General features: G+C 50.2%; 2 protein-coding genes across 8 annotated transcripts in view; one reads left to right on the top strand and one right to left on the bottom strand.

Moving 5' to 3' along the window:
• Positions 1–13,259, bottom strand: part of ZNF831 (zinc finger protein 831) — a 111,407-nt gene that overhangs the window by 72,549 nt on the left and 25,599 nt on the right. The window lies entirely within an intron of this gene.
• Positions 12,338–12,759, top strand: LOC125161967 (alpha-ketoglutarate dehydrogenase component 4-like). The gene is given in 2 exon segments (XM_047852402.1): positions 12,338–12,409; positions 12,411–12,759. Coding segments are annotated over 2 exon segments (318 nt in total). The 3' UTR covers positions 12,657–12,759.

The following is a 13,259-nucleotide window of genomic DNA, read 5'->3' on the forward strand; positions in this document are numbered from 1 at the left end:
TCAGCTGGCGGGCAGATTAGCCCCGAGACCCAGACCCCTCGGCGCTGAGAAGAGGCCACTCGGGCAGAGCTACAGGGAGGGCCGTCCGAAACGCTGTCTGTGAGAACGCTGGGCATGGTGCCAGGCGTGGGGGAAGGGCCCACTCATCCGGGTTTCCAAAGATACGCGACAGTTTGAACTATCAACTAGTGAGTCTCTTCCCTCATCGATCAGCAGGCCCCATTCCCTGCTTCTGAGAAGAGATGCTGTGTCATGTTGGGTTCCCCCCAAAAAGATGCCATTGCCAGGATTCTATTTGGGAGGTGACCCCAGGAAACACTCACAGGGGAGAGAGAAAGACAGGGTGAAGGAGCCTATAAAGTGTCATGGGGCGGCCAGAGCGTGACTCGACGAGGGAACGATGGGAGATCACATAGAACACACGCCTCGGCGGCCCCACAGGGCGAGAAGGCCGCTCGTGCATGGAAGGTCTTCCCGGGAGCAACGAGATGCTGGCTGTGCAACTGGCCCAGTGCACACACTGAGCAGCTCTGGGGCCCCAGAAAGCCAGCAGGCCCACAGCGTCCGAGGGCTGGCTCCTACGTGGCAAGTGCAGGGGGAGATGGGCAGGCAGGGCTCATGCTGGAGTTGCTGCAGCAGAATCAGAGTAAAGACTTCTGGATTCCAGAGCTTAAACCCTAAAAAGGAAATCCATTTCCCAACCCTCAGTTCTGACGGTCCCCAAGTTAGGAAGAGATGGGAAGGAAGAGGAGTGGGAGGGAAAGGAGGAGGTCCCCCAGAGTCGGCTTCAGGGTGAGTTGGGCAGAGGGGTGACCTGGGCCCCACCCTCTAAGGCCATCAGGGGAGAGCCCAGGACGGAACACAAAGCACCCACTGTGCGAGTCCAGGCAGGCAAGACGGAGGAGGCCCACGGGGTTCCCGCACCCCAGGGTGAGTACCAGAGCCTGAGACGGGCCCAGGAGGGGCCAGGAAAACTCGGGTTGCATCCCGGGGGGCCTGCCTGGGGAACTGAGGGCTGAGCATCACCTTGAGCATGGCCCCTGACATCGGCCCTCCCTCGGCGGAAAGAGAAAAGCGGCCTCGGTGGGGAGGTGCCGGGCTTCAAAACAGAAACCCCAGAAAAAGAGTGCTCCATTTCTGATACACCTGCCACGACGATTATTTGGCTCTCTCCGCAGCCTGTTCTGTGATCACAGCAAAATCGACACCTTTCAGGAGCAGCTGAGCCCGGCCGGCAAGATAATGAGCCAACTGACACCCTCCTCCAGGGAGACCTCAAAGGGCCACTACTAATTTTTCTCACCAAGGTGAGAACCAAGGTGGCAGCAGGTCATACGATTCCCGCTGGACTAATGGGGAAATTGAGGCACAAGGTTGGGAAGGCTCTGGGAAGACCAGCCGGTTGGCAAGACTCGCGGCCAGGGGCTCGCCTCCTTGCCATCCTCAGGGTCCACCACGTGGAGAGTGTGAAGGACCCCTCGCCTCCTCCATTCTGCCACGTGCACGGCCCCCCACCTCCTCCGAGCCCCCCGGGCCAGTAATATTGCTGTGAGTGTGCAGCTTTACAGGGAGGTGAACGGAGAGGAGGGAGAAATTTGCAGGAAAGAAGGGACTATTTTCCAAAGCCCCCTTTTCCAAAGACAACCCATCAAGGGACCTGGGCAAAGAAAGAGCACGGAAATGCCACCAACAGGTTCTAAAACTTCATGTTGGGACGCTGACAGAGAAGACCACACAGAAATGTACCCCAAATGTATTACCCCAAATGCTGAACTTTTGGGGAAGAATGCGGGGCTGGGTCTACTGTTTGAGCTGCGAGTTTCCCAAGCCCCCGGGTGCCAGTCGTTGTGCCATGTGGGGACCCCTCAGACCCTGACCTCCTCCCCACCCCTGGATAACTGGGGTTTGCTGGAATACGGTTGCTTTGTTGTTTTTTTTTTAAGTTTGTCTTTTTTTTTAAGTTTATTTATTTCAGTAATCTCCACACCCAACTCAGCTCCAAGATCAAGAGTTACATGACATGCTCTTCTGACTGAGCCACCAGGTGCCCCTGGAATATGGTTGCTTTAAAAGGGAGACCGTGTGTTCAACAATGTGAATGCACTTGGTGCCTCTGAACTGCACACTTAGAAATGGTTAAAAGGGTAAACTGTATGTTATGTGTATCAACTTTTAAAAAGTAAAAAAAAAAAAAAAAAAAATGCTGTTGGGGAGATTAGATCATTACCCTGTAAGCCACGACTTGTCACTCATACAAAAACCTGCCCATGAATGTTTCTAGCGACTCTAATTCTGACTGCTAACACCAGCCAAGCTGTCCTTTAGTAGGCAAATGGAAACTGTGCCCCATCTGACGATGGAATGTTAACCACTGCTAAAAAGAAATGCAACCAAGCCACGAAGAGACACGGAGGAACCGTAAATGTATGTTACTGAATGGAAGCAGCCAGCCTGAAAAGGCTACAGCCTGTATGACCCCGTGAGACATTCTGGAAAGGACAAGACTCTGGAGACAGTAAAAAGACCAGTGGCTGCTGGGGCCTGGTGAGGAGGAAGGAGGGACGACCCGGTGGAGCACAGAGGATGTTCAGGGCAGTGAAACGCTTCTGTTTAACACTGCAGGTGGACGCGTTATCACTACACGTGTCCAAACCCACCGAATGTGCAACGCCAGGAGGGAGCCCAATGGAAACCGTGAGCTTCAGTTAATAATAACGGATTAATACTGGCCGATCGGCTGTAACAACAGCCACACGCATGCAAGATGGCAAACACAGGCAGAAGTGGATGGGGGCTAAGGGTGCGCACTCTTCGGGGGCCCTCTGTACTTTCCCCTCGTTCTTCTAAAAACCCAAAACTTCTCTAAAGAAGTGAAGTCTGGGGGCGCCTCGGGGTCTCAGCCAGTTAAGCATCCAACTCTTGATTTCGACTCAGGTCCTGATCTCACGATTCATGAGATTGAGCCCCATGCTGCGCTCTGTGCAGACAGCGTGGAGCCTGCTTGGGATTCTCTCTCTCTCTCTCTCTCTCTCTCTCTCTCTGCCTCTCCCCCATTCACGCTATCTCTCACAAAATAAATAAACTTTAAAAAAAAAAGTAAAGTCCATTAATTTTTAAAATTAAAATCAAAATCATTTTTAAAAAGACACGTGAAAAGACGTTTACCCTCACCAGCCAAGGAATCCAAGGTGGGTACCATGATGCCATATGCTTTGCCCGTCAGAGTAAAAAACATAAATAAGTAAATAAGTTCTTGTCCTAACTGGAGGAGAAAAAAAGAAGATCGTTTTTGTCCTTAGAGCTGTTATTAAAATAAATACGTAACGATCTTTTTAAAAGTGTATCTGTGGGGCCCCGATATGACCTTGCACACTTGAATGTGCAGCCCCATACTTCGGGGGATGCACCTCCAATTTAAGACCTTGACCTGGGACACCTTCAGCCAGACCTTCCAGAGAAACCGGACCTTCTTCCCTCTGCCCCGTGCCCCCAGTGGAGTAGCCTCTGGTGAGGACTGCAGGTGAGAGCAGGGACGGAGGAGAGTCAGGCCGGGACTGGCTCCGAGGGTGCCCTGTCCCAGGCGCCAGGCAGCATCTCTGCCCGGCTCTCCCGGGGCCCTGGGGTCCCTGGGCCGAAGAAGGACCACCTCCCAGGCTCGAGTCCCAGTTCTGCCACTCGGCCGCTGGATGGCTTGGGCAAGCTCCTCTAGGGTTAGGCTCTCATTTGTAAATGGGGAGGACCAAGGAGGGTAAAGGAGATGCTAGCTACAGGCTCTTATCACAGCATAAGCACAAAAGGGGAACGGTCCACTGACAGTTATTGGCCTGTTTCTCTCTTTCTTCCTTTTCCAAGTTAATCCAGTTCACCCTCATCCGCCTGAGGCATCTATCTGCCCAAAGAGCCGAGCATTTCTACAGGTCTGTATCAGGCACACCTGAGCCTCATTTAGTGCCTGCCGTGTGCCCGTCCCCAGCACCCGAGTGCTTTACGTGGGCTGAGTCGCCCAATCCACACCAGGCTGCCCCTCTGGAAGGCGATGCTGCTCTTCCAGGGGAGGGGGCCCCGGGGGAGGGAAACATTTGCCCAAGGGCAAGCTGCTGGGAGACATACTCCCTCCTAAAGGAAGACAGACGGCGAAACAAGGTAAGATTCAGCTTCCCAAATGCAAATCAGGATTTCTAGAAAGACCATCATCTCCAGAGGAGATGTTGTTGACAGTGAAAGTTCTTCACAATTACCTTCTGTCTTTATTAGACGTCCTGGGCCCCAAGGTGAGAGGACTTGCACCAGAAGGTGCGTGGGCACTAAATCCAATGACCACTGCCCACGTGAGAAGGGGGACGACGCAGAGACAGCCATGTGAAGGCCACGTGCCCAGGCAGGCAAAGACGAGGGTTGTGGTCACAAGCCCAGGAGCATCTGGAGCCACCAGAAGCTGCCAGAGGCCGGAGGGGGCGTCCCGAGAGCCCGCAGAGCGAGCCCAGCCCTGCCCACACCTGGATTCCAGACCCCCGGCCTCCAGACCAGGGGAGGTCACAGTGCTGCTCTCAACCTCCCAGTGTCGGGGACTTGGCCACCGCAGCCCCAGGACACTCATACAGGAAACACACGAAAAGTCTCCAATTTTCCTGGCCCTGGAAGACGGTGAGGAGGGCACGGGCCCAGCACAGGAAGGCAAGCAGGACAGGAGAAGGTGTAAGCCCGGGCGACCCCGGGCTGCCCGCCATTTCCCAGAGGAGGCCATGGCAGGACACGGCCCGAGCAAAGCAAGGCTGGGCAGAGGGAGGCCCCCGGGGCTGAGCTGTCCTGAGCTGCCACAGGGTCCTCTTGCGGGCTGGACGGGGTCTGGGGTGGGGCTCACGGAGTGCTGGGAAGGGGGCGTCTGGAAGGCAGGCTCACTCTGTAATGAACCCCCCTCCCCCCAAACAGGCCGAGTGGACCACCAGACAACACCTGGAGACGCTGCAGGGGGTGGCGGGGGAGGACACGAGGTGAGGGGACCCTGGGGAGACCAGACATTTAATCTTCTCTGCCGAGGGGTGAGGAAGGGGGCTGGGGAGGCAAGGTTCAAATCCTGCCCTGCACCTACCTGTTAGTGCCGTGACCCCAGACGATCTGCACCGCCTCCTCGGGACTCAGTTTCCTCATCGTTAACACGGGGAAATAGCGGTACCTCCCCCAGAGGTGAGAGTTAACTCTCCCCCATGTGAGAGTTAAGCGGGTTGGAAGCATGCCCGGCCTAAAGTACCAGCTCGACAATCAGTAAGCCCGCGTTAACTCTTCTTCCGGCCTAGCCAGGAGCAGGGCTTTAGGGAAGAGCCGGCCAAGCGGAGGCAGAGTGAAAGAGCCCTCCGCTCTTTGTGTGTCCCACTCACAGAATGAGTTACGTTTTCTCCTGCTGTGAAAGTGTCTCCCAGTCATTCCAGGTAGTGGCTGTATACTCTCAACCATTGACCCAGTGTCCCGAGCACCGCCCGGCACGTGCTAGGCCTTCAATAAGTGACTGGTGAGTGAATGAAGTGCAGGGTTGGAAAAGACTGCCAAGAGATGGCCGAACTTGGGTGAAGAGCTGCGTCAGCCCCACGGCAGATTCAGGGGCCCATCCAGGGACGACCCACCCCGTGCCCCCTCCCCCCCAGAAAAGAAGTCAACGGTAAGCAGTGCGCAGTGAAACCAGACAGCGCTGCCGGCTCCCGTCTCCCCACGCGGTCCGCTCTGAGGAGCGGGTGCGACTCGGGTCCACGAAACTCCGGTCTAAGGAGATTCCTTCTGCGACACGGGCCAAGCCACGCTGTTCCAGTCTTTCACCTGTCAGAAACTCCCAAAGGTTTCCACAGTGGAGCCACGACACGCAGTGAGGCTGAACAACACGAAAATAATGACTTCAATCTCTTGGCAATGGCCCCTAGAGGTCGACTCCATAAGCAAATACCCGCGTACAACGAGCAGCCTCAAAGCCCACTTGGTTCCCGCCGTGAGCAGTTCGCTGCGGAGCGCGATGCCGGAGCTGGCGGTGTTTTTCCCACACGTGTACTGAACACACAAGGCCCCTGCTGCATGTGCATGTGTACTGATTAAACACGGAAACAGGACAAGTTTCAGCACCAAAGGAAAAACTGGCTGAGGTTGAGGAATACAGTTAGGGGCTGCAAAAACTACAGTCCTTCACACCTCCCTATTTCCACAGACTGTGAAAGGGAGGCTTTGCAGGGTCCCCTAGGTGGCTCAGTCAGTTAAGTATCTGACTTCGGCTCAGGTCATGATCCCGTGGTTGGTGAGTTCCAGCCCCACGTCGGGCTCCGTGCGGACAGCTCAAAGCCTGGAGCCTGCATTGGATTCTGTGTCTCCCTCTCTCTCTGCCCCTCCCCTACTTGTGCTCTGTCTCTCTCTCTGTCAAAGATAAATAAACATTTAAAAAACTAGAAAGAAAGAAAGAAAGAAAGAAAGAAAGAAAGAAAGAAAGAAAGAAAAAAAAGAAAGAAAAGAAAAGAAAAGAAAAGACAAGACAAGACTTTGCTGCCCTTCCCATCATGATCTGGAGACTTTTCATCTACCCCTCGACCCTGGGTAACAGAGTGGCATTAGTGATAGTGAGCTGGTTCTGAGCCCGGCACTCAAGAGCTCTGCATGCTTCAGCTCTGCTTCGGCCTTGGAAGCAAACCCATGCTAGCCGCCTGGAGGATGAGCGACCATGTGGAGCTGAGACAAGCCATCCCGGGGAGGCCACCTTAGTCCGACCAGCCCCCTGTAACAGAGCTGGCTGCTGCCCACAGGCACATGAGTAAGCCCAGCCAAGACAAGGCCTGCTCAGCGGAGCCCGGCCTAAAACACTGACCCATAGCGTCGTTAGCTAAATAAATGGTTGTCATTTTAAGCCGCTATGTTTTGGGCTGTTCGATAGCAAGAGCTAACTGAACAGTATGATATCAACATGGTACCTAAAAGAATTTTAAGGGTAATTTTAACCAGTGGTGCTTTTTGCCTTACGACATCCCTCACATGCAGGGACTCCATAATAACCCACGTTTCCAGGGACACGCTGCTCTCATAGGCAACCGCATCAGCATCGAAAGGGTCAGAACTGATTAGCTCCTCTGGCAATGGCATCGTACTTTCTATTTTCTTCAAATATCGAAAGGTCTTGACGCAGAGTTTCCTCAGCTTCCCTTTGTGAACCTTTGGTCACCCTCCCAGGCTAAGTTAGCATCGATGACGGCCTCTGTGTCTGACCTCCGCCATCTGTCTTCTCACCCATTTCTTTGAAGAGCCTAGACAGCTCGTAAATTAGCATTTTAACCCCCAGCAAGATTATCTTCCACTGTTTCTTACCGCAACCCAGCTCAAGTACTCACATGCTTTTTGACATCCATTTGAGATCAAAACCATTTGTTGGAATGCAAAAGAGGCGGCCAGGAGAGAGGCCGGTGGACACACAGAACCCTCACTGGCCGACAGAGCTGGCAGGATGGATCTCCCATTCTCCCTGGCTGAGAAAACCGTACATTCTGCCACACTGGGTCTCATCGGCCAGACACTGTGCCAAAATGATCAGGACATTCGCATTAACAAAGCACTCGGTTTATTTAGCAAAATATTTGAAACGGAAAGTGGTAAAACCAGCACCGTTCAGGAAGACATCAAGCAGAGTATTTCTGTTTAGTTTCCACCTGTTGAAAATTCATTTTCTCATCCACTCAAATGTTTATGGAGCAGCTACTCTGGGTCAGATACTATTTCGTGTGTTGGTCTCTCTTATGATACACCCCTACACAGGTAAGAGAGTTCTTTGAAATAAATTATATAATATACCAGAAAATGATAAGTGTTACGGAAAAAAACAGAGCATGGTAAGGAAGGGGAGAGGTGAGGTGGGGAGAGGAGCCAGGCAGGGAGGGAGGGGTGCCGCTGTAAATGGGATGAGTCAGGTGAGACCCACCTAGAAGGTGAGAACACAGGAAGCTAGCGATGGAGTGAGCCACTGGTATCGGGGGGAAGAGGCTGCAGGCAGCAGGAATGGCCAGTGCCAAGGTCCTGGCATGGGAATGTCTGGTCCACATCTGGGAATGTATCGTGAGACATGATATGCTAAGAGAGAAGGCAATACATTCACAGATGCCAACCTGCCCAACTATATTTTGTGATTCTTTTGGGGGAACTCCATTTCCCTGGGCCTTTGTTTCCTCAACTGCAAAAGGGGGAGAAAGACATCTAGGTACAAACTCGTAGCTACAGAGGCACCATTCTTGCTTAAATGACAAGAGGCGTGTCTTTAGCACCGCTGTCACTGTCACTCTCCTCCACGGCAGACGGAGAAGGCGCAGCTGGATGCTCTCTTGCCGACTGGGAGAAGGGGATCACCCAAGGGAGGCCCTGCCCCCCCGGGACCACCTCCCTTTTACACACACACACACACACACACACACAGGCACACGACCGCGAAGGTCACCTTGGCCTGCTCCCACACCCCCCAAGGCCAGCTCTCGCCACCGCAGGCCTGGCCACGCTAGAGGCCGATCGTGACCCCTCGCGGCTCAGAACGCATACGATAAAAGGGTACAGAACACCATAATTCATGATTGCCTGACAGGCTATAAACAGATTTGTGTGTTTACGGTATGAAACAGCGTAATTCAGAATACGGTATTGGTGATGCTTATTGTTTTATATAATTATATTAATTAGGCAGCAAAACAGCAAACAGATGGCAGGGCTGAATTCAAAGCAGGATAAGACAGAGAGCCCCAGATATTGATGGGATTCAGAGGATCACAGGAGTAACCCCTACCTTCTCAACCGCCCACTCAGGGAATGCAGCACACAGCTGGGCATGCTTGGTACGTGTGCACCCTGTGTGCACGGACCGCGACGCACAGATCTGCGTTACAGGGGCCTGCGGGCTCCGCTCGTTAAAGGCATGTCGATTGGGACCCACAAAGATGACCCTCTGGCTGACAGGTGTGGGGCTCCTTAAACCTCTCCTCCATCTTCTGGTGGTGCCAGCCGGCACAGAGTTCTGTTTTCTAATGAAGCTACAATTCAGGGGCGCCTGGGGCGCCCGGTCAGTTACACATCCTATTTTTGACCTCGGCTCAGGTCATCTCACAATTCATGACATCGAGCCCCGCGTCGGGCTCTGCACTGACACCATGGAGCCTGCTTGGGATTCTCTGTCTCCCCCTCCCTTCCCATCTCCTGCCCACTCTCTCAAAATAAATAAATAAACTTAAAAAAAAAAAAGTTTAGGGGCACATGGGTGGCTCAAGCATCTGACTTCAGCTCAGATCATGATCTCGCGGTCCGTGAGTTCGAGCCCCGCGTCGGGCTCTGTGCTGACACCTCAGAGCCTAGAGCCTGGAGACTGTTTGGGATTCTGTGTCTCCCTCTCTCTCTGCCCCTCCGCCATTTGCGTGTGTGTGCATGCGCTCTCTCTCTCTCAAAAATAAACATTTAAAAAAAGTTTAACGAAGCTACAACTTACATACAGTATGGTTCACCTTTGTAGCGTATGGCTCTGTGAATCTGGATAAGCAGACACAGCTGCATAGCCACCAACCAAACTGGGGTACAGAAAACCTCCACCTCCCAGGTACCCCACACCTCTTCTGATCAGCCCCTTCACCTCCCCCAGTCTGGCAACCACAGACCCAGTTCTGCCCCTACTGTTCTGCCTTTTCCAGATGTCACATAAATGGACTTATAGACCGTGTAACTTTTCTAACCTTCCACGACGCCCCTGAGATCCGTTCGTGGTGCTGCACGTTTCGTTAGTTCACCCTCGTTGCTGCTGACTAGTACTCGAGTATGTGGAGGTGACCTACTTTAGTTACTTCCCCTCCTTGCCAGGCGGTGTCTGAGGAGGCCTGGGGGGACAGTCGGGACATTCGCTGCTGCCTGACAGCAACAAGGCCACCCTTGCCCCCAGGAGCAGTGGAAGGCACGTGGGGAGCAGGAACGGGCATCGTAGCTCCCCCAGGCATCGCTCTCTCCCGGGGAGTTACCCAGGGTGGCCTGGTGGGGAGCCACCCCCTCCCCAAGGAGCAATGAGAAGCTCCCCCCTGGGGGTCAAGCCTCTACCCACCCACTTCCCCTGCTGAGCAAGGTCAAACAGGAGGCTTGATCAATCCAGGCTCTCATAACACAGCACCCAAGATGTCCAAGTTTCAATCAAAACTCATTTGTCATATCAAGAAAAAGTCCACAGATGTCAACACCAAGATGCAAGAAACGTTGGAATTATCTGACAAAGATTTTAGAGCAGCCGTCATCAAAATGTCTCAATGAACACTTATGAATATGCTTGAAACAAATTTTAGAAAGTAGAAAGTTTCAGGAAAAAAACAACCAAACGGAAATTTTAGAACTGAAAAATGCTATAACAAAAATTTTTTAAATGCTGCGGATGGCATTAAAGTGTCAATACTATCCAAATAAATCTACACATTCAATGCAATCCCTATCAAAGTAACACCAGGGACACCTGGGTGGCTCAGTCTGTTAAGCATCCCACTTTGGCTCAGGGCATAATCTCATAGTTCATGGGTTCATGGGTTCAAGGCCCACATCGGGCTCTACACTGACAGTGCAGAACTCTCTCTCTCTCTCTCTCTCTCTGTCTCTGTCTCTGCCTCCCCCCACTTGTGCTCTTTCTTTCAAAATAAAATTAAACTTAAAAAAAATAATAACAATAACAACACCAGCATTCTCCACAGAGCTAGAACAAGCAATCCTAAAATTTGTATGGAACCAAAAAAGACCCGGAATAGCCAAAGTAATGTTGAAAAGGAAAACCCAAGCTGGAGGCATCACAATTCCAGACTTTAAGCTGTATTACAAAGCTGTAATCATCAAGACAGTATGGCACAGGCTCAAAAACAGACACATAGATCAATGGAATAGAATAAAGAACCCAGAAATGGACCCACAAATGTATGGCCAACTAATCTTTGACAAAGCAGGAAAGGGTATCCTATGGAAAAAAGACAGTCTCTTCAACAAATGGTGCTGGGAGAATTGGACAGCAACATGCAGAAGAATGAAACTAGACCACTTTCTTACAACCTACACAAAAATAAATTCAAAATGCATGAAAGACCTAAATGTGAGACAGAAAACCATCAAAATCCTACAGGAGAAAACAGGCACCAACCTCTTTGACCTTGGCCACAGCAACTTCTTACCTGACATGTCTCCAGAGGCAAGGGAAATAAAAGTGAAAATGACCTATTGGGGTCTTATCAAGGTAAAAAGCTTCTGCCCAGCAAAGGAAACAATCAATAAAACTAAAAGGCAACCAGCGGAATGGGAAAAGATATTTGCAAATGGCATACTGGATAAAGGGTTAGCATCAAAAATTTATAAATAACTTACCAAACCGAACACCCAAAAATAAATAATCCAGTGCAGAAATGGGCAGAAGACATGAATAGACAGTTTTCCAAAGAAGACATCCAGATGGCCGATAGGCACATGAAAAGAGGCTCAATATCATTCATCATCAGAGAAATACAAATCAAAACTACAATGAGATACCACCTCACACCTGCCAGAATGGCTAAACTTAACAACTCAGGAACAACAGATGTTGGTGAGGATGCAGAGAAAGGAGAACCCTTTTGCACTGTTGGTGGGAATGCAAACTGGTGCAGCCACTCTGGAAAATAGTATGAAGGTTCCTCAAAAAATTATAAATAGAACGATCTATATCCAGCAATTGCACTACTAGATATTTACCCAAAGGATACAAAAATGCTGATTCGAAGGGGCACATGCACACCAATGTTTATAGCAGCAGCATCAATAATAGTCTAATTATGGAAAGAGCCCAAATGTCCATCAACTAATGAATGGATAAAGAAGATGTGATGTCACACACACATACACACACAATGGAATACTACTTGGAGATGAAAAAGAATGAAATCTCGCATCTGTGACAACACAGATGGAACTAGAAGGTATTATGCTAAGCGAAATAAGTCAGATATAGGATTTCACGCATAAGTGGAATTTGAGAAATACAACAGATGAACATAGGGGAGGGAAAGGAAAAATAAGACAAAAACAGAGAGGGTGGAAACCCATAGAGACTCTCAAATACAGAGAATAAACTGAAGGGTGCTGGAGGGAAGGTGGGTGGGGGGATGGGTTAACTGGGTGATGGGCATTAAGGAGGGCACTTTCGGGGATGAGCACTGGGTGTCATATGTAAGAGACGAATCACTGGGTTCTACTCCTGAAGCCAAGACCACACTGTATGTTAACTAACTTGAATTTAAAATAAAAAATAAAAGACCTCTGCGGCTAGCAAGCACCCCGGAAGCAGCCCCATCTCAGGGTCATGATGGCAAGCAAGATGGCGTCTGCCAGCAGGGTGGTTCAGTCAGTCAAGCCACATACTCCATGAATAAGGAGTGTCTCCTGACAGAAGAGACAATCCTAAACCCAATGGATCAGAAGTTTGGGGATCAGCAGGACTACTATCTCACTCTTCTTCACTTTCATCAGAGCATTCGAAGGGAAGGAAATCACCAGATTTGCTGATGCATCAGGGTCCATCAGACACCGCAGAAATAATAAAAATGTTACCTCAGAAATACAGAAGGAAGCTTGTGTCTCAAGAAGAAATTGAATTTACCCAACGCAGAGGTCCAGAATAATCACTGACAGTGTGGCTGCTATTTGTCATCATTCAAAAGAATAGTCTTTACGATGAAGGACTTCTAAAATGGCACATGAGAAATTATACGTTAAACAACTTGAAGAAATGTTCTATAAAAAAAATGAAATAGAAAATTTAGGTGGACACTTGTACCTCCTAATATATGTATGTTGGTCAGTTTTTCCACAAGCTTACCTGATTGTTAATGTACTTATTGAAGTACACATTTTTTAAATGTAAAATAAATAAAATAAAATAAAATAATAAAAAAAAACCTCTGTGGATGGGCTCAACAGCAGAATGAAGAGACACAAAAAGAATAAATGAATTTGAAGATAAAATAATACAGATTTCCAGTCTATTACAGATGAAAAAAAGGCTGAAAAAATGAACAGAGCCTCAGGAATCTGGGGGACTCATGAAACATATAACATTCACGTCATGAGAGTCCTGGTAGGGGAGTGGGCTCACACAGCACTTAAATAATGGCTGCAAATTTCAATTTGGCAAAAGACCTAAAAACCTACAGATTTGGGAAACTAGTGAATCCCAAATAGGACAAAACCAAAGAAATCCTAACCTAAATACATCAAAGTCAAAC

This window comes from Prionailurus viverrinus, chromosome A3, assembly GCF_022837055.1.
Source record: "Prionailurus viverrinus isolate Anna chromosome A3, UM_Priviv_1.0, whole genome shotgun sequence".
NCBI lineage: Eukaryota > Metazoa > Chordata > Mammalia > Carnivora > Felidae > Prionailurus > Prionailurus viverrinus.